We start from the raw sequence: 21,364 nt of genomic DNA on the forward strand, positions 1-21,364 counted from the left end.
GTGGCAGTCCTCTCAAGCACCCTCACAGGACTTAAAAGTCCACTGGGGGGCCTTGCCCAGTACTGCAAGCAAGACCTACTGGAGATCAGTTACCATAAAACCAAAATCATGGTCTTTGCTAAAGACCTAGGACACACCGCTGGTGTTTAAATGGGAATGACATTGACCAGGTGTCTTGCTCCAAATACCCGGAGGTGGTTTTCCATGCTTCTGGGACTAGGAAGGCTCATGGCGGATATGTTGCCCAAAGAAACCCAGAGAAGCTGAGCTGCCATTCTAAAATTCTTCTGATCAAAAGGGGGCCGATACATACCTGCAGCCCTTAAGCTATATGAAGCTTCTATATGGTGCCCAGCTCAGCCCCTTTTCCAACAGTGTCCCCCCAGAGCTGTTCCTGAAATTTCTGTCCCTGAAATTTGGATTTTAATATGTCTTTACTCATTGAGATCTTTTACCTGTTTTATGAATTTTAACTGTTTATATTGTTCTTTATGTTTATTAGCTTATACACCACCTCGAGATTTTTATATCAGCCAGTGTAGAAAAATATGATAAATAAAGATGGATGGTTTCCAGTGCACATGGAAGTGATCTCTATCTGTGAAACTATCCTTACTTGGACTCTCCCCTCCCCACCTTCTTTCCGTGGGTTACAACGAGCAGGCGAGAACATTAATCAAACAACGCATAATCGATGTAGAATGCCAAACTGACCTAGATAGGTCCCCGAACTTTCTTCTCTCTGAAAATCTAAGGTACATAACTACACCTGCTGGATACCTCACACAGCTAGAAATACCTAATCACAGAAGGGCCTTTACTCTTCCCTTGGCTGTCCTTGAAGGAAGATACGGGAAGATATCTTTCCCGAAACGCCTTTGCCCCTGCGACTCGGGGCAAGTCAGAACTGTTGAGCATGTCCTCCTTCACTGCCTCTTCTACAGAGATGGACAGAATGCCCTTATCCTCCTGCTCCTTGACAGGTTGCCAGGACGCTCAAGCCAACTCTGTGTCTCCCTATTACTCTGACTGGAATCCATCTAAAACATGCAATGTTGCCAAGTTCTGCGTGGCAGCATGCAGGATTTGCTGGGCTCTGACCATCACAATCATTCAGACCTACTGCTTTTAACGTTTCCGTTTATCTTCAGTATTTTAGACACTGTCTTACTGAGTTTAGCTTCACAGCAATTTTATAGCATGTAACTTTTTAACAGCATCTCATAGATTTTAGCCCTACTGTGACTTCATAGACACATGCTAGAAATTTTACACTTCTTTTACAGGTACTCATAGTTCTTAGCTTTTCAGTAATTCCATAGTAATTTTTATACTAACCTTACAGCCTCTATGCAAACAGGCATAGACTCTCATTTTTATCTGCTTTTAAATTTTTCATGCTCCTTTTACCTTATGCAGGCCTAAGACCATAATAAAGATTGATGGGTACTCTTTGTGCTCTCTGAAAGCTCCTTACAGTATAGAGTGGCTTGTGTATGTAGCCCTTGAAGTAATGAACACAACTCATTTCTGTGTAGGCAAAAAGCAATATTGTGCTATTTTATCTCCCATTTACTTTTCTTCACGAGCCAAAGTTATGTTAACAGCTGAAGTCAGTAGGTGGAAACGCATACAACCTCTGACACAAGTAGGAGTGAAAGGGAATTTTTGACTTCGTCACATCTGAAAACAGTGACATTTGTAGTGTGAATCACTCCAAGAACTCCAGCGTAATGCTCAGTATTTATATTTTGTGAAAGTGTCCCTTTTTGTTTTGAGGAGCAAAGAGTGAAATGAGAATTGACAGTAAACGCATTCTGCTTCCTCTGCAGGGGATCTTTACAGAAAATGCAGATTAAATGCTAGAATTGGGAAGGGAGGAAACTAAGAAAGCAGAGTGTTTGGACAAATATGCCTGTTCATAGTAAGAATGTCATTTTCCTGTTGGAGAAGTACTGGTTTCCTCAAATGCTTATGTCACTGAAATTGACTGCTATAAGCAGTAAGAATTCTTTGGGCCGATGTCTCAGAGCAGTCCACAGCTGGTTTCATTGTGTTTTAAACCACTGGCTGCAAGGGGAGGGGTGGGACTTTAGCTGATCCTGCCTGCGCCCCGCCTTCAGAAATGTCCCTAATAGTTAGGGGAATAATTGGTAACAGGCTTGGGATGGGGCACACAGGACGCTGCAGAAGGAAGGGATGTCTGCAAAAATCATTCCTGCCCCCCTTTGTATGAGTGAAATGTCTTCTGTTCCCCTAAGTATTAGTCTGAATACTGCTTCCTTTATTGCTTTGAAGTTAACCACAATTCCTCCTTGTGTCTGAAGTTGAACTCAGAACTGTAGTTTATGGTTACTCCAAACCACTGTGAGGGGGGGAAACAAACCAGGATCAAAGAGTGGTTTCAGATCCTGTTTTTCCACCTTACTGTGGTTTGAAGTAACCATAAACCAGTGCTTGAGTTAAGTGCAGAGCAGTGATTAACTTCAAAGTGAAAATCCGAAGGTTTCCTTCTTCTCCTTTTGCATGTGAAGGAGGAGGACCAGTACAGGTATTGTGTGATATTTGTTCAGTTTCTGTTGGGGATGGACAGTCCTTCAGAACTTTCACTTAATAATTTGGGGCAACGTTTTTTGCAATGGCACACTTGCAAAAGACAAATGCCCATATTTTACATAATTGCAATATGTTATGAGAATTGCAGTATGGAAACCCTTACCACTCAGATAGTGAGGAAGAAATAGGAAGTCTGCTTTTGATTACTGCTCTGAGAGCTAATGGCTTACAAAAGTGTACTTTGAATGACCAGTTGGCAAGATAACCTGGCACAGCGTTGTGTTAAAATCCTTTTGCTTCAGGAGACTGAGCCTTTCCCACTAGACAGGGTTGTGATGCTGTGCGCTTACCTCTAAACAGATCTCTTATCATTTGGCAGATGTGTGTTTTTATTTACATTTTATTGAAACATTTATATTTTTAAAACATGCAATGTATTAAAACATTGAGAAACAGAAGAAAGGGATTGTGAAACAAAAGGCAATTAACCTAAGATTAAGTCTTAAGATCTCCAAATTTAGGGTGATCTGAAGGGCAAATGAGTTTTGGAACATTGTTAGAAGGGGGTATAAAGAAAGTGTCGTGATTGACTCTTTAAGGCATATATTGGCTGCCCTGATATTGGTTGTATATGATGACTAGAGGCCCAATCAGTGGGATGGCAGGAAATCTGAACTGATAAATGCAGCATTTATAATGGCTATAGGAAAGTATTACAAGCCTTGAGCCATGAGCTGAAAGGGGCTTGCTCAGTGTATTTTCAGAAGAAGATTCATTCAATTTGAAAACAGATGACTTTTGGAGTAGAGCAAAGTGCCTGTCCTATTTTGCTTTAGCAGGAGAGCCATAGAGGACAATATAGTAGTATTCTTAGTATACTAATATAATATAAAATAACTATATATATTAGTGTGTGTGTGTGTGTGTGTGTGTGTGTGTGTGTGTGTATATATATATTAATAGTATAAAGCCATTCCACTTGGCTACTGCAGAGGAAGAGATGGGACAGGAAGGTGCACTCCATCAGCCTGGGTAGGACTAGCTGCCACTCAGCTTCTCCTTGCCCAGAACTTTTCCTTTGTCCATTCCTCCTGGTCACTGAAATATTTTTCCTTTTGCATCATGTCTGTCAGGCTGCAGGCGGGACCATCAAAGTAAACGTTAGCTAAAAGGTGAAAATACTTCAGGTTTGTATAGTTCTTTTGAGTGTTCAAAGCACTTAACTGAAATATCTTCTTATCCTTTCAACAGCTCTACTACTACTATGATGGTTTATATTCCGCTTTCCAGCAACGTGCTCAAAGCGGTTTACACAGGAAAAAGAAATAAGGTGCTTTCCTGTCCCAAAAGGGCTCACAGTGTAAAACACACACAAGATAAGACACCAGCAGCAGTCGCTGGGAGGATGCTGTGCTGGGGTTGGAGAGGGCCAGTTGCTCTCCCTCTGCTAAGTATAAGAGAGTCCCCACATTAAGAGGTTCCTCTTTGCTCATTTAGCAAGGATAGCTCTGTAAGGTATGCATTATTATTTGCATATTGCAGCTGGGCCTGAGGGGAGAGTGTCTTTCCTAAGGCCACCTAAAGAGTTCATGTTAGAGGCAAGATTCAAACCTGGAAACATGTCCCTCAACCACTAATAATCACTATGAACATGTTTAAGTTGGAAACCAGTGGGAGAAATCAAACTGCTGGAGGTGTAACATTCTGAAATAGGTCTTCCTGGAATAGTTATGAGAGCAAAGAACTTTGTTCCCTGGGTTAGAAATAGAGTTGGGTGAATTCATGAAGGATTTTTCTTTTGGTAACTTGGTTGTGACCTGTTGGGATCCGTGAGGATTTTTCTCCTTGTATGTGATTTGGCCTTGAGATCTTGTGGTGCTTTTGCTCATGTTCTGTGCCTGCCTAATCGCTGTGAAGAACTTTCCCTTGGGTGACGTTGGCTGGTGACACTGGTATCTTTGGCTTCTCCTGCAGCGTGTGGATTGGCTGAATTGCTTGAGTAATCAAGAATGGTTTGCTCTGCAAGCACTTTTTATCTCCCTACAAGACAAGTTTGAATTGTATCGGGTGAACTGTGTCAGGCAGCTTATGTCTGGCCCACATAAGGGTTGGACTTGATTCCTTTAGGCATGGTCTGATTTTTATTACTGTTTTGTACTTTGAAACTAAGAAAGCTTATTGCCTTTTCATTTGCTGTGTTTTGGTTTTATTCTCATAAATAAAAGGATCTTCCAGGGTGAACATGCATTTTAACTTTGGTGGAACATTTTTAAATTTAGTTACTTGGCTTGCATTTGGACATGTTATTTCTTCAGTAAAGCTTGCTCAGTTTCCAGCTCTAACTATATGTGTTTTTGTGTTTTGCAGGACCCGTTGGGGCTCAGCCCCTGCTCATGGTGCCCAGACGTCCTGGCTATGGCACCATGGGCAAACCCATTAAATTGCTGGCCAACTGCTTCCAAGTTGAAATCCCAAAGATTGACGTCTACCTCTACGAGGTGGATATTAAGCCAGATAAGTGTCCTCGGAGGGTGAACAGGTAAGACAAAGTAATTAACCTTACTGCATAAATCTTAGTGCATTGAAGTCATTGATAGAGTGCTGGGCACTGTCATACTGCAGCTATCCAAGAAGTGACATTTAAAGTTCACCAGACATCTGTTTTGAGCAAAATATTTGCCCCGTTGATGATTAGACCATCTTCTGGGTGTGTTTCACAGATGACACTTAAGGCACCTTTCCGCCTGGGACATGGCATTTGTGAGCATTAATATGAAATGCTAAGCCAAAGAGAATAATCTATAAATGGAGTATACATTAGTTTACCTTAGAAACACAAACATTGTGAAAGTGGACTATTTCTTTAGCATTTGATGTGTTAAGAATAGTGAAACCAAAATAGGTGGATGTGTTAATATGCTTAGAAGCAAATAGTGCCTTGCTTTTAGGAATCACTAACACTTAGGAAATGTGAAATCCAATCCATAATTAAGAATAGCTCTTGGAATTTAGCATTTCATTATGAATAATCTGGCACTGTCTTTACTGACAATGCTCTTTGTTGGCGGGAGCTGTGCAGCGGGCTTCTGAGTGTTTCTCATGTCCCTAGTTTCCCGTTCCTATTGGAACTGTATTTGTTTTGGTAATATTTATTTGCATGACTGGGCCGATTAAATCACTTGGTGGGCTGCTTTCATTTCTGAGCGCTGTGGTTCACTGGGAAAGCTGGCTTCATTTTGGATGGACACAATAGGAATTTAGCTGGTCTTCATTTGAATTTGGTTCCATGTTTACTTGTAAAATGAGTTGCAAAAAAAATCATAATCTTTAACTTGGGTGAACCGTGGTTTTCCCTTTCTAAAAAAAACATGACTTTGTGATTAGATGAAGCAGATGCTTGGACCATGTCACATAACTAAAGTACACACTGAGCTTTAAAACCTCTGTTCTTTCTCTGGTGTCCAGAAGAAAGTTCCTCCCTTCAAAGTTGCTGGAACTGATGATGCCTTCACTGTATTGGAAAATGGGGTGAGGGAGCCAAGATTTCTCTCCTGCCTTACAATTTATCTGATCAATAGATCTTGTTTAGTTTTTTTGTTCTTGCAAAAGTTTTTGTGGTGAAAAGCTTTGAGGAATTCTGGCTTGTTCACAGATCCAGTCCCCTTGAGATTGGAAGTCTGTGAATCCTGCCTTCTGATCAAGAGGAGGCACTTATCCAGCTGTTGTGACCATCCAACATCATACTTTTCTGAGTCTGAAATTCCACAACCAGTGGAATTTCTTGCAAGTGTCAAGAGGTTTTTCTGTGCCCTTGAAGAATATGCTGAAACATGTTAGACGTTCTGGATTTTTCTTTATAAACCCCATGTTCTGAATCTTGTTGAAGCCTTGCTGATTCTGCTTCTACTTCTTCTTGTGATCCAATCTGACATTGTGGAGAACAAATACACACTAAGAAAACTTAAGTTTTTAGTGTTGTAGTATAACCTGTTCAGATACTTGAAGTAGAACTGACTCAATTTTTTTTTAAAGTTGCATGCAATAGTAAATGTCTCTGTGTCCACATAATGGGGGTTGGGTCTGTAGCATCTGCTTTGCATGCAGAACGTCCCAGATTCAATCCGTGGCATCTCCAGGTAGGGCTGGGAGAGAGCTGCTGCCAGTCTGTGAGGACAACACTATACTGAGCTAGAGGGACCAACGGTCTAATTTGGTATAAGGCAGCTTCCTATGTTCTGATAAGTGCAAGTTCTTTATTGATCCAGTCGGTTGAAAACAAGTTGCTAAAAATGACTCATTCTGCAGTTTTACTTTTAGGAAAGTGGAATAACTTGCCAAAGTTTTGTGGATTTAATTGTTTTAATACCAAAAACTTAAAATATCACTTCTGTTGATAGTTCATGCAGTACAGTATGTTTCTCCCCACTTGGGAAGCAAAGTAATATTGTGTAACTGACTGAGAATACAAATAACTTTAGCTCGCTGTAGACTCTGCAATATTCTCTTGGTATGAAGTCATGTTTTTGTAGCTATGACTGACTTAATAGCTGATGTGGAGTTTCATCAGCTAACAATTGAATGTTATGACAGAAGCCCTATAAGAGCTGAGGATAACTAGACTGCCTATTTAAATCTTTGTTATGGCCTATAAATCTTACTGGATGTTAAAATATTCATCCTTTGTGGGTGTATATTGAAAATACCTGGTTTGAACTTTGGATATACCAATGTGAAATAGGAAAGCAAGAAAAACCCCTCTGTATGACCTGATTGTGCTAACTATTGGTCTGTTTTGGCTCTTAATTTGGGAGCAAAGTGCTTAAGTGAGAGAGGGTACACAGTTCCAGACACTCTTAGATGATATGGATAATTGGGTATTAAACCTGACTTGATCATCCTGTTCGATAGAGATATGAGGTGGAAAGTGCTCTCATACTTTATTTTTTTATGGTGGACATTTTTCTGTTTCTGAAATTTGACATCCAGACTAGCCTTTTTCGTGTGCAGCAGTGGTGAGTTGCAGACTGTCAATTTTCCCTTCCCTCTCAAGCCCACTGTGCATCACCAAAATATGTCCCTGAAGGTCACACAGCTGTCAGGGATATAATTTGGTGAGGGGAGAACTTGCATGGAAAATTTCCTGGAAAACCCCCATCTCTGTTGGTAGATGACCCATGCTTGGTAAAACACAGGGAGCATGCAACCCTTAGATTCTACTGGATCTCTCAGCAGCTTTTGATACCATTGACCATAGTATTCCTTAAGATAATCTGGCTGGGATGTGGGTTGGATGCATGACTTGTTAGGCTTCACCTCCTGCTTGGGAACTTTAGCTAATCCAGAATGTACTGCCAGTTATTAAATGTCTGGAGCATACTTTGGTGGTATCAGAAAGATCTTCACTGATTTTCAGTTTGTTTCTACATTTAGTTCATAGTGTTGGTTTTGACCTATAAAACTCTGGAGTGACCAAGTTCAACCATTTGCGGAGAACTCCATCAGAGGCATTGCTTTGAGTGACCACATCTTTAGAGTTTAGACAGGTAGCAAGGAGAGAAGGCCTTCTCTGTGGCAGTGCTCACCTATGGAACACTGTCCCCAGAGAGATTCATTTGACACAATCTCTTCAGTCCATTAGATGGCAAATCAAATTGGTGAATTTGCCTGAAGATCCTTCTATTTAATTCTATCTATCTATCTATCTATCTATCTATCTATCTATCTATCTATCTATCTATCTATTTATTGTTTCATTTATATACCGCCTTTCATTAAAAAACAACCCCAAGGTGGTTTACAAAAGTTAAAACATACAATAAAAAGACAATTACAGTGGTCCCTCGACTTACGAAGTTAATCCGTTCCGAACGCACGTTTGTAGGTCGAAATTTTCGTTAGTCGAAAAGCGCACCCACGGAGGTCTGGAAACATTCGTAAGTCGAGGAAGCCGCATCTAAACCGCAACGACTTCCGGTCATTTTTGTCGTTCGTAAGTCGAAAACTTCGGATGTCAAGTAGTTCGTAAGTCGAGGGACTACTGTAAAATATTAAGCTAAAAATATAAAAACAAACCAAGTTTAAAATCTATAAAATACAAGCATAAAAGCAATACAGCAGGTAAAAACAAACACACAGAAGCAGCGGTAAAAATGATTATGTAATTGCTGCTCATTGTTCTGTGTTCGTCCCTTATTTGGTGACTGTGTGGATTCCTCTGTGGATTTTATTGCAGATCATCTTATTTCTTCTTCTCTTGCAGGCCTATTGAAGGGGAAAGGTGGGCTAGAAATCTTTTCAGTAAAATAAATTAGGTGAGAGTGTAGCTGTTGGATCTCCAGGACAGGGAGCCAAAGTATTGTTGATGCACATCTGATGTGTGTGACTAACAGCCTGGCAAACTGATGATGGTGGGTGTCTGGAGGGAATGACAAAGCAGGCAGGGCTGTTCTGCAAAATCAGTGGCATTTTGCTTTTCTTTACCAGCTTCAGTGCTATGCTTGTAAAGTTAGACTGCTGCAGGCCATGTAGTGCAGCTCGATGCCTCAGGGCAGCTCTGTCGGTCCAGCAGTCCCTCATCGCCCTGTGCGATCTAGATGGCAGCCTGCTCCAAATAGAGAGTGTGCACTCTGGAGAACAAATGGATCTGGACAACAGGAACAAGAGAGCTAAGGCTGCAGCCCCAACCACACCTTGTATTTTTAACCTGGGGCAAAATGTGTGTGCGGATTTATTAGTGACACTTCTGTGTGGCTCCATAGTGAGTAGTTTGCAATAAAGCAGAGTAAAATCCATTTGTGAAAGATAACAAGCAATACAATCAATAAGGCCATAAACTGCCTTGGGATTGTTTTAATGAAAGGCGGTATACAAATGTAACAAATAAATAAATAAATGCCATAAATAAATAACCAGGCTATGCATTAAAAAACCAATTCAGTTAACATTCTTTTGGAATGAAAAAAAATATATATTTATATTTATATTTTTATATACCTGCTACCTGAAAGTGCAGTGCCAAGCAAAACTCCTTGGGTAGGAAGTTTGATAACCAGGGCACCATATTGGAGAAGGCTGTAGCGTACCCCCTTGCTGGCACCCCCCCACCCCCGCCCGCCGACTGAGCTTCAGACAGTAAAAATACTCTGGAGAGCTATCTTGGTTGAGGGTGGTACATGGGGTTGGATGGGGGAAAGAGGGGTTCTTTCAAATCAGCAGGTTCTCCACCCTGGGCCCCAGATGTTGTTGGACTACAACTCCCATCATTCCTAGCCACAATGGCTGATGGGAGTTGGGACCCATTGTCTAGGCTTTATAGGGTTTCAAAGGTTAAAACCAGCACTTTAATTGGGTTTGGAGATCAGCTGGTTACCAGTATAGATATTTTAGGCCTAGGGTTAGATGGTTCTTGCAACCTATACCAGTTAGTTCTAGCTGCTGTGTTTTGAAGCAACTAAAATGCCTAAAATAACTTCCAACAGACAGTCCCATTTAACAAGATTTTCATGAACTTAGTATAATTCTGCATAAACAAGTGGGTCCCTAATGCTAAACTAATTATTTTTGAAGATGTTCTGGTCTCTGTGCTTGTATCTTGTATCTTGCTTCTTGTAGGCAAAAAAAAAAAAAAAAGGAAATAGCTTTATACTGAAATTACCCACAAAAACTGTCCTATCCCAGTCCACAGTTAGACACTGTTTCTTCTTAAAGGACTGACAGCTCCACACTTGCTTCTCTCTTGTTGTTTGTATTGATATCTACTACTTCCTGCAAGAATAAGTAGAAAAGGTTCTTAAGACTTCCTCATAATGCACATTGCAATAGTCCAATTTGGAGGATACTGAGGCATCAGTTGTGAAGATAAGTGCCTGATCAACTGGCAGAGCAAGTGAAGCTGGAAAAAGTGGTGGTTGAGAATGCCTCACATTCTTAAGAGCAAAGCTGGATTTGGGAGCACCCTCAAGCTGTGGATGGCTCCTTCAGGGGAAGGGTGGCTCCATCTATAGTAGGCCATTCACCACCTCCTTGATTTAAAGCCGCACCTTTCTGTCTTATCTGGCCTGAGTATATTGGCTCTTATCCAGCCCTTTAGTGACTTCCAGGCAATGATTCAAAGATTCTGTGCCTCCCTGAGACTTGAGGGAGACAGTTGAGTATCATCATAGCAGCGTGCTGATGACACTACTCCGTATCCCCAGATGACCTCCCCTTGCGACTTATCATAGGTTAGTGATCTTCACTGTTTTTCAAGTGGGGGGGGTCACTTTTTCAAAAAAACATGCAATGTGAGAGCCATTTCCCACTGTGCTGACCCTCCGTACAGGCCTGTGCTTTTCTCAGTGATTGGAGGGCCCTTAAAGAGAGGCAGAGCCCTCGCTTAAGAGCTCTGTGGGGAAAGCACTGGGAAGGCCTACACTTCCCAGCATTCTGTGCATGCCTTTGGAGATGGTACAGGGGCTCAAGAGGGCTCCACTTCCCTTAAAGGGGCCTTCCCCATGCAGCAAATGAGTGTCATTGAAGAGTACGTCTGGCCATATTTTGGTGATCTGCTTTGTTAACCATATCGGGTAATGTAGTGGGTGGCGTGGGGAGACGCACTGAAGACTACTGTTCCTTCTAGCAAGGAGTGTTACCTTTTTGTTTTGAATTGCCTTGCATGTTAGTAAGACTTTCCTGTTGAGACTTCTGGACTTTAGCCAACTAATAATTCTTGAATCATTTTGTAGCCCTAAAAACCCCCAAATGCTTATGCTGTACTGTATTGCAAATGAGTTAAATAATCGATGTTACAGAATGCACATACGGGAATAGATCTTGGTTCTTTTAGAGCATAATCTGATTTCAAGGACATTCTTACTGAATCTGTCGTTCAACAGACAGCTTAAACACTTTCCAAGGAGCGGTGAATTCTGCCATATGCAGCAACTGGAAGTATAAAACTTCAGAGCCGTGGGGAAACCATGAATATGATGGTGTTTTATAGCAGGGCACTTGGAGTTTAAAGGGCAAGCTCGATGAGATGATAGGAGATCAAGATTGGCTCACCCACAAGATTTTTTTTTTAATTAAATTAAAGGCAGCAGTATATGTGTATAGGAGTCAGACGGGAGTGGGCGAGTAGCCTGTAATGCTGGGGGAAAGGGGGTTTAATCCCTTCCCCTCACACCATGTTCTCTAACTTGAATTCTGTGGTCATCTGTCCCCCCCACACTTCTACTTGCTATTTGCCCTGTATGGGGAAATATACAGCTGCCTGTATAATACCTGTGTGCCCTCCTGGGCAAATAGCAGCTGGGGGTGTGGGGGGGTTAGATCTGTGGAAACAGCACAAGAGGAAAGGGTTATCCCCTATGCCAAATGTGATTTCTCTGGTCTGATTCTCCACCCTCTCTTGCTTTCGACCTTTTATTTTTTTAAAGCAACATGCAGGAGAATTGATTGCAGGTTTCCCACTGTTTCATCTGGTTGTGCCCTCAAACTATCACTAAACTTGAGTTTATTTTATTTTGCTGGTTTGTTGGTTTGTTTGTTTGATTTCTATACCGCCCTTCCAAAAATGGCTCAGGGCGGTTTACACAGAGAAATAATAAATAAAAATAAGTTTACAACATGCTGGGCAAAATATTGGTCAGGAAAGCAGTTGGCAATTGAATGTGCATAATCTAATCATACCTTCAAGGAAAATAAGTACAAGGGTGCAGTCTCAGAAGGACTACTGTTCAATAAAAAGCACTAGCTAAAACCAATATTTAATGGTAAAATATCATCATTATTTCTCTTTTCAACAGAATTCTGAAAAATTGGTTTACATAGAAAAAAATAAGATAGTTCCCTGTCGCTAAAGAACTTGCAGTCTAGAAAGAAATGCAAGGTAGACACCAGCAACAGCCACTTGTTGAGAAGAGAACTGCCACTTAAAAATTGCCCAGTTAGTGGGGGTATCCACACTGGAGAGTGCTAGGTTTTCAAATATCAAAATGGCTATAATAGATGGGCCTTCTCAGTTGCTGCCCCGGGGCTATGGAATGCGCTCCCTATTGAAATACGATCCTCCCTATCTCTGACAATTTTTAAAAAATATTTAAAGACCCATCTTTTTACTCAGGCTTTTTCAGCTTCTTGATAATGTATAGGTTTTTTAATTCTGTGATTGTTTTTTGAATTGTTAATTGTTTTTATGTGTGTTTAACTGTTTTATCATTGTGAACCGCCCAGAGTCACGAGTTTGGGGCGGTATAAAAGTGTAATAAATAAAATATTCTTGATATTCCCTAGCACTCCACCATAATCCTGTCTGCTGTGTTGTAAAGAGCAGCACCCTTAAATGCTCCTCCAGTCTCAAGGCTCTTCTTGCTGTGTCTCCCTGTCACTTTCTTGAAGCACCGCTAGTGCAGAAATATGCCTTCCAGCCCATCCTTCCTCTCAGTGTGTCCCAAACCTGGGTTTGTCATCAACTTGTACCCTTGACAGGAAGCTACAACAAATTTGAGTGGACCTATATGAACCTCTGCATGAATCTATATAACTAAAGCCTTCGATATGAGAGCCATTTCCTAGTGTGCTGGCCTCTGCACTTTTCTTCAGTCCTTGGAGGGGCCTTCTTTGAAGCCCTCTCTTCAGAGCTCTAGGAGGAATGTGCTGGGAAAGGTGCAGGGTCTTGAGGGCTCAGTTTCCCTTAAAGGAGCTCACCACCAGGCTGTTCAGCACTACCTGGTGAGAATGGCTGCGTTCGCATGGTGCCGGGGGCCCGTGCAGAGTTTTCAACTTAGCTTCACACAGGCCCAGTGAAACAGTTAGTCCAGGATCTGCACATAGGGTTGCTGGGGGCCACTGCTGGCCCTCAGGCTTTACAGCGAAGAACACTCTTGTACATCTTCGTTTGCTCCCTTTAAACCTTAACTGCCCCCCTAAAAATACTTAATTTCTGAAGAGACCCCATACGGTTGGGTTTAACTTTTGCTGAGGGTGGTGAAATACGGAATCTTCAGGGAACCACGTTCCGTGGAGAAAATGGCTACTCAAATATAAGGATTTTAGGGTAGGGAAACGTGTGCATCCATTTCGCCTGCCATGCAGGCATTTGTAAAGTGAATGATTCTAACTCCTCTGTTTCTGAACACTGCAGTTGGGAGGCTCTTTGCGATGAGTCAGTCGGGACTTCTTCTGTCTGCTTCATTTTGTTTCTGTAAGCGTAGGGCGAAAGTTGTGAATGACTGATTATGGACACTTTGTGTTCTGAGGCCTAAGACAACACTCTCTTTTAGCAGCATAAGATGCAGCATCAAGGCCATGGAAGTTATTTTGTGTTGTAATTGTTGCCAGTGCCATCAGATGAGGTTGCAGTCGCAAGAATTAGGGAGATATGTGAGTAACTTGGGTGGTTTGCAGCTTCCCTTAAGTTGAGGGAATGAAGAGTGTTGGGAAGCTCTGGTACACCATCACATTTGGAGGCACCCAATGAGTCATTTGTGTTTGCTTTAAATTAATTTTTTAAAAAGGATTTGGCACTAAGGGAAAAGCAGTCCCCATTCTCTTCCATCACATCATGCACAGTACTCAAACTTGTTTTGTCTTGATAGTATAGTTCAATTTGGTACTTTTTCAATTAAGTGCTTGCGCCTGGCATAGCTAGATGATTCTGTGAACCTCTTGAAAATGCTCCAGCTAAAGGGGAAATTGTCTGAAATGTGGTAGGGTATTTTTACTCCCTCTTTTCCCTTCATGTCACTCTGAATGCAAATCTACGTCTTTGTTTGTTTCCTTAGGGAGGTGGTGGATTCCATGGTGCAGCATTTCAAAGTGACAATATTTGGGGACCGTAGACCAGTTTATGATGGTAAAAGAAGCCTTTATACAGCCAATCCACTCCCTGTGGCAACAACTGGGGTAAAGTAGTTTGACTTGCCTTAAGTTTTAATTGCTCGTAAGCAAAAGGAAAGTCCTTCCTAAAGTACTGATTTTTGGTGCTTGGTGGTGGTGATCTCATTTTTGTAAGACTCGTGTGTAGGCAGGCTGAAGAGAGTAAATCCTACTGTCACAACAGTCAACTTGCTTTATGGTGAGTATGGTTTTTATATGGAGCCATCACTGTACATGTTACTCTACAAAGTGACATGAGCAAAAAAGACAGTCTGAACTTGCAGTCCAAATCTTGGCTTGGTCAGGCAAATGTCAAGGAAGGAAAAATCAGGTTAACACGGGATGGTGTACACATTCAGCTAGGTTTCATCTTAGCCAAGGCTGAGGGCTAAGCAGTTGGACTTTATTTTTTATTTATTTTTACACTTCCATCCTGCTCTTCCTCAAAAGATGCCAGAGTGGTTATGTTTATCCTCACAAAAACACTGTGAGGTAAGGCTGAGCAAAATGTGACTGGCCCAGAGCCTCCCGTTGCATGTTTGAGTGGAGATCTGAATTTGGGTCTCCCCAGCTCTAGTCCAGCACATCAGAACAGCCCTGCTGGATCAGGCCCATCTAGTCCAGCATCCTGATTCACACAGTGGCACTCTGACCATTATACCACACTGGCTCTTGCACACTGACTTTCGTAAGTAAATTGTGCAGCACAAAATGGACAGGATCATTCAGGCTTTTGCAGCCAGAAGTGGCTCATCAAAGGCTTTGTGGGGAAGGCAGCACACCTGGTTGCAGTCTTCCGATGCAAACCTTTGGTCTGGTGTGGATGAAACACTGCTCTCCCATGCACATGTGATGGGGAACATTCAGATTCCTCTTTCCGTAAGAGACACTGAGTATGCATGTGCTTACAGTTGCTAGAATTGTGGCCCATGGGCTCAGTCCAGCAGGACCTGCTCTGATGCAACCTTCATTTCTAAGGAGGTTCTGATATGTGTTGGCAAACAGAACTGTATCCTGTAAGAGGCGGGGGTGGGTAGGCTTAGGGAGCTTCAGGGCAGCAGTTGTGCCAGACCTCTAGTACAGAATCTGATAAATGTTGGTGACATTTTTGGAGTTTCTAACTTCAGAATAGGTCTGTGAGGCGGCCGGGTGGTTAAAATAGCCTTCTCTGCCCATGATGCAAAATCTGAACAAAATCCAGATTTTGCATAGTCTATTGATGTTTAATTTTGCCAGTTTTAACAGTAAACTACTGCAAGTAAACTCAGGCATGTTTGATCAGATGTCCTTTTGACACCTCATTATTTTTCCTAAAACTGCACTCCATTTTGGCCGCTGTTATGACTTCGGCTACATTTGTAGCCAAAGTCTGAATGGTGTATGAAAATGCAACCATATGTGAGTGCAAAAGTATATGAAGCTTTGTTGGTTGTTTTGGGTTTTTGTATATGTGCTGAATTTACAATTCAGGAAGTGGAATACCAGACAGTGTATGAGGTTCATAAATGTAATTTGGGTCTTGGTTCCTGCTTTCTGGCCACTCTTCCCCATCTGTTGAATTTACACAGAATACAGTTGCACTGTCATATGTAGGTGTCCGTGTATTTCTCCTCTACCTGATAAAAGCAGAGAAAATATTGTTTATATGTTTATACTGCCCTTCATCCTAAGACCCCAGGGCAGTTAACAAGAAAATAAAAATGATGATAAAATCTCAACAAGAACAGCCTGAAAATAAAACACAGCAACATCCTAAAAAGAGAGCTGGAGGCCACTCATTGGCCCAAAGCTTGGTTATATAAAGGGCAGTCTTCAGTTTCCTTTGAGAGGCTGGGAGAGAGAGAGAGAGAGCCATGTGGATCCGAACCATGAGCAAGTTCCACAGCCTGGAGGCAGTCACTGAGAAGGCCCTGTCCTGCATGCTGGGCAAATGAGCCTCAGCAGATCTCAGCAAGCAGAGCAGAGCCCTCCCAGCTAACCTAGTCAGGAGGATAGATTCAACTGGGAACAGGCAGTCCCTAAGGTACGTGGGGCTTTAGGACTTTAAAAATGATAACCTTGAATTGGACCTGGAAACAGATTGGCAGCTCATGCAGTGCTTTCAGGATTGGTGTAAGATGCACAATGCATGCAGTCCCAGACGTCAATCTGGCAGCCTCATTGTGCACCTGCTGTAGATTCGGGGTACAGACGTAGCAATTGACTGTGCCAATTGACTTGAAGTTGAGGCTTATTTAAATCCATTGGCAGAGTTTGGACAGAAGAAGACTCTGTAGTGAAGTCCCATGACTTGCTTCTGGATTTCCCTTTCATATCTTCTCTTGTGGCTTTCCCCCCAACAGGTGGATTTGGATGTAACGTTGCCAGGCGAAGGTGGCAAAGACCGTCCCTTCAAGGTATCAATAAAGTTTGTGTCCCGGGTGAGCTGGCACTTGCTGCACGAGGTTCTTACGGGACGGACTTTGCCTGAACCTCTGGAACTAGACAAGCCAATCAGCACTAACCCTGTTCATGCTGTCGATGTGGTGCTGCGACACCTACCCTCCATGAAGTAGGTTCTCTGTTACGCTCTGAACTCTTTTTGGAATAGACTTCTGTGCAATAACAGTGGAGAGGGGAGCAGTAAGAAGGCATTAGCATGCAACTTGCATTACTGCGTTGGTCAGTTTACTCACTTTCCAGCCACGCTCAAGGTTCGCCTGGAAGACCTTGAGTTAATTGGAAAGCCTTTCTACAATGAGGTCATTCAGGAGAGATCAAGGGCACTGAGATGCTTGTGCTGAATTTGGCAAGTGGCAGCTGGTAATATAATGGGCACAAAGGAACAGCAAAAGAATATCAAATGCACTGTGGCAGATCTCTGCTCATCCAGTCTGTATTGTGTTGGCTGTATTGTGAAACTGTAGAATTTGTAGTATAGCTTATGTGTTTAAAGCAGCTCTCCATGTATGTACATTTTCAGAAGACTGCTTTTAAGAAACAAACATATGTGATGGGATTCTTTAAAACAGCACAAAGTATTTGTTTCACCTTGAAGTTTCAGAAGTTTGAAATTGGGTTTTTCTTAATTTCATATTGTGACAGAGGGCACCAGAACATAACACACAAATGTCAGTGACCTCAGATAAAGTACAATATTTATTTAATCTGTTAAAACAGCCTTTTGTGGCTCTTTTGAGGGGGAAATTAAAATTTGATGTAGTGGCTGAGACTGAACTACACGTCAGAGCAGTGTAGTGGTTAAAGTGCTGAACTGAAGCTAGGGAGACCTGAGTTCAAATCCTTGCTTGGCCGCAGAGCCTGCTAGGTGATCTTGAGCCAGTCATTGTATCTAAGCCCAACCTATTTCACAGGCTAAAGGGAGAGCAGTGGGGACATACATCATCCTGAACCTTTTGGTGGAATGGTAGGATAAGAAGGTGATGGATGAAAACAGTGAACCAAGAAGACTGTGTTTCAGATTTTGCCTCTGCCATGAACTCACTAGGTGGCCTAAGGGGAAGCCCACCCCAGCTGTCTTACCTTCCAAGACTATCAGGGGATAGATGGGAAGATGCTCTAAATACTCAGAAAGCACTGTCAATAAATGGGAAGTGCACTTTTGGGTTGGGTTTTAAAGTGGCCGAACCTGGGATGCTGTCAGGCACGAAGTCCTATTTCTGAAAACGTTTGGAACTTCTAAAATGTTGGAGGATCCCATGGATCCTATGCAGAAGCATTGGTGCTGCTTTTGCTAGTCAGATCCAAGATCCCATTCATGTAAGTGAGGCTTGCTCAGGTGAAAATCCTGGAGGAATTTGCTGTGCTCCTTTTTTTGTTAGATACTTAACTAATAAACAAAATCTGTGTGGCCTTGTAGCATAACCTGACTTCTTCTTCTTCTTTTAAATTAAACATAGGTATACACCTGTAGGCCGTTCCTTTTTCTCTGCACCGGAAGGCTATGATCACCCGTTGGGAGGTGGCAGGGAAGTCTGGTTTGGATTTCACCAGTCTGTTCGGCCTGCTATGTGGAAAATGATGCTAAATATTGATGGTAAGCCAACAGTTGCCGTTATGAGGTCACAGGGAAGACTGTTACTTGTACAAATGGTGGTGGTGGTTTTATAAGACACAGCATCATTCATTGTTCTAACTCTTGAGGATTACTCTCATTGCAAAACATTTTGTATTAATAGATCTAACCTTTCCTCCTTTGCAAATAATTTCTACACATATGGCTTGATGCATTTCCACGCATGTTATACACAAAATATTGTTAAAAGGAAATGTTATTTGTAGTAGTAGTATTTTTATTACTGTTAACTTTTATATGCTGCTTCTCAACAAAATGTTATCTTGCAGTTTACATAAGAAAAGGTATAAGAAAATGGTTTTCTGTCCCAGAGGGTGCTTAGTCTATAAACACTCACTCACTTTACTACTACTATGAATAGTTGTATACCTCATTTCAACAATAGTGCTCAAAGCAGTTTATATAGAAAAATAAATAGTAAACAAGATGGTTCTTGTTTACATGATAACTTCATGGAGGAGAGGTCTATCATCGGCTACTAGTCGGAGGGCTATAGGCCACCTCCAGCCTCAAAGACAGGATGCCTCTGAGTACCAGTTGCAGGGGAGTAACTGCAGGAGAGAGGCCATGCCCTCAACTCCTGCCTGTAGGCTTCCGGTGGCATCTGGTGGGCCACTGTATGAAACAGGATGCTGGACTAGATGGACCTTGGGCCTGATCCAGCAGGGCTGTTTTATGTTCTTATGGTTCCTGTCCCATAAGGACTCGCATTCTAAAAAGAAACACAAGGTGAACACCAGCAACCGCCTCGGAATGGATGCTGTGCTGGGGTTACATAGGGCCAAACACACATGCATGTGTGGAAGACATTAGCCCAATTCAGACATGATGCTGTATGAATGTACAGATGTCTATACGCGTGTGTGTGTGTGTGTGAGAGTGAATGTGAATGAATGACTACCTGTGTTCATTTTAAAAGTGAACCTGGATAGAGGCCCTTCAAATGCATGGTACAAATAGGAAGTGTAATTCTTCATCATGATCTCTGTGCATCACATGCGTGGGATTTGCGCCTGCACAGAGACCAGCCTCTGAATCTTCCAAAGATCTGAGAAAGATATTTTTGGTGGTAGCCCTGCCCCTTTTGTATCCACTAGGCAGCCATCCCTGCTCAGGTCTTTAGTTTTTCGCCAACTGCCAGAATTCTCACTGCTTTGTGCCTTCTGGGGGCGCGGGGGTGGTGGTGTAGGGTTGGGGGAAAACTTTAGAGTTTTTCCCTACTGAGCAAAGAGGCACTTTTAAAATGGCGATTCTCTTTATTTAGCAGTGGGAGAGCAACTGTCCCTATCCATCCCCAGCTCAGCATTCCTCCAGTGGCTGTTGCTGGTGTCTATCTTACAGTGAGGGAAATAATTATTCGATCCCTTCACAAAAGATGTCTTAGTACTTGGTGGCAAAACCCTTGTTGGTAATCACAGAGGTCAGACGTTTCTTGTAGTTGGCCACCAGGTTTGCACACAACCCAGGAGGGATGTTGTCCCACTCCTCTTTGCAGATCCTCTCCAAGTCAGAAAGGTTTCGAGGCTGATGTTTGGCAACCCGAACCTTCAGCTCCCTCCACAGATTTTCTATGGGATTAAGGTCTGGAGACTGGCTGGGCCACTCCAGGACCTTCATGTGCTTCTTCTTGAGCCACTCCTTTGTTGCCTTGGCTGTGTGTTTTGGGTCATTGTCATGCTGGAATACCCATCCACGACCCATTCTCAATGCCCTGGCTGAGGGAAGGAGGTGCTCACCCAAGATCTGACGGTACATGGTCCCGTCCATCGTCCCTTCGATGCGGTGAAGGTGTCCTGTCCCCTTAGCAGAAAAACACCCCCAAAGCATAATGTGTCCACTTCCATGTTTGACGGTGGGGATGGTGTTCTTGGACTCATAGGCAGCATTCCTCCTCCTCCACACACGGCGAGTTGAGTTGATGCCAAAGAGCTTGATTTTGGTCTCATCTGACCACAACACTTTCGCCCAGTTCTCCTCTAGATAATTCAGATGTGCATTGGCAAACTGCAGACGGGCCTGTACATGTGCTGCCTTGAGCAGGGGGACCTTGCGGGCACTGCAAGATTTCAGTCCTTCACGGCGTAGTGTGTTACCAATTGTTTTCTTGGTGACTATGGTTCCAGCTGCCCTGAGATCATTGACAAGTTCCCCCCATGTAGTTCTGGGCTGCTTTGTCACCGTTCTCATGATCATTGCAACTCCACGAGGTGACATCTTGCATGGAGCCCCAGACCGAGGGAGATTGACAGTTATTTTGTGTTTCTTCCATTTGCGAGTTATCGTGCCAACTGTAGTCACCTTCTCACCAAGCTGCTTGGCGATAGTCTTGTAGCCCAGTCCAGCCTTGTGCAGGTCTACAACCTTGTCCCTGACATCCTTCGACAGCTCTTTGGTCTTGGGCATGGTGGTGAGTTTGGAAGCTGAGTGATTGCTTGCTTCTGTGGACAGGTGTCTTTTATACAGGTACTGTAACAAGCTGGGATTAGGAGCACTCCCTTACAGAGGGTGTTCCTCATCTCAGCTCGTTACCTGCATATAGTGAAAAGACACCTGGGAGCCTGAAATCTTGGTTGATAGGGGATCGAATACTTATTTCCCTCACTACAATGCAAATCCATCGCTGACTTTTGGGCACTGGGCTTTTGAGGGTTTGTTTGTTGTTGTTCTGTCTCTCACAGCTACAATAAACCTACCATTCCAATTATAGCCTGGTCATTTCTGTGTCAGAGGGCAAACGGACAAAATCAGCAGGGGATCAAATACTTATTTCCCTCAGTGTATGTTTCTTTTTTAGATTGTGAGGCCTTTGGGGACAAGCAGCCATTCTATTTATCTGTTATATTCATTCTCCTGGGTGTGTCTTTGAATGTGCGTCCC

At 42.7% G+C, this 21,364-nt stretch overlaps 1 protein-coding gene across 4 annotated transcripts in view; it reads left to right on the forward strand.

Moving 5' to 3' along the window:
* Window positions 1-21,364, forward strand: part of LOC128332920 (protein argonaute-3) — a 62,291-nt gene that overhangs the window by 9,470 nt on the left and 31,457 nt on the right. For 2 of the 4 annotated variants that reach the window (XM_053267741.1, XM_053267742.1), the window contains exons 2-5: window positions 4,924-5,095; window positions 14,319-14,439; window positions 16,755-16,963; window positions 18,312-18,448. In XM_053267741.1, coding sequence (XP_053123716.1) covers window positions 4,924-5,095; window positions 14,319-14,439; window positions 16,755-16,963; window positions 18,312-18,448 — 639 coding nt within the window. Of the gene's footprint in view, window positions 1-4,923; window positions 5,096-14,318; window positions 14,440-14,536; window positions 14,612-16,754; window positions 16,964-17,000; window positions 17,523-18,311; window positions 18,449-21,364 lie in introns of those variants that run through there. The other 2 variants (XM_053267743.1, XM_053267744.1) reach the window with 2 other exon arrangements.

Source organism: Hemicordylus capensis, chromosome 7 (assembly GCF_027244095.1).
Source record: "Hemicordylus capensis ecotype Gifberg chromosome 7, rHemCap1.1.pri, whole genome shotgun sequence".
In the NCBI taxonomy this organism is placed as follows: Eukaryota; Metazoa; Chordata; class Lepidosauria; order Squamata; family Cordylidae; genus Hemicordylus; species Hemicordylus capensis.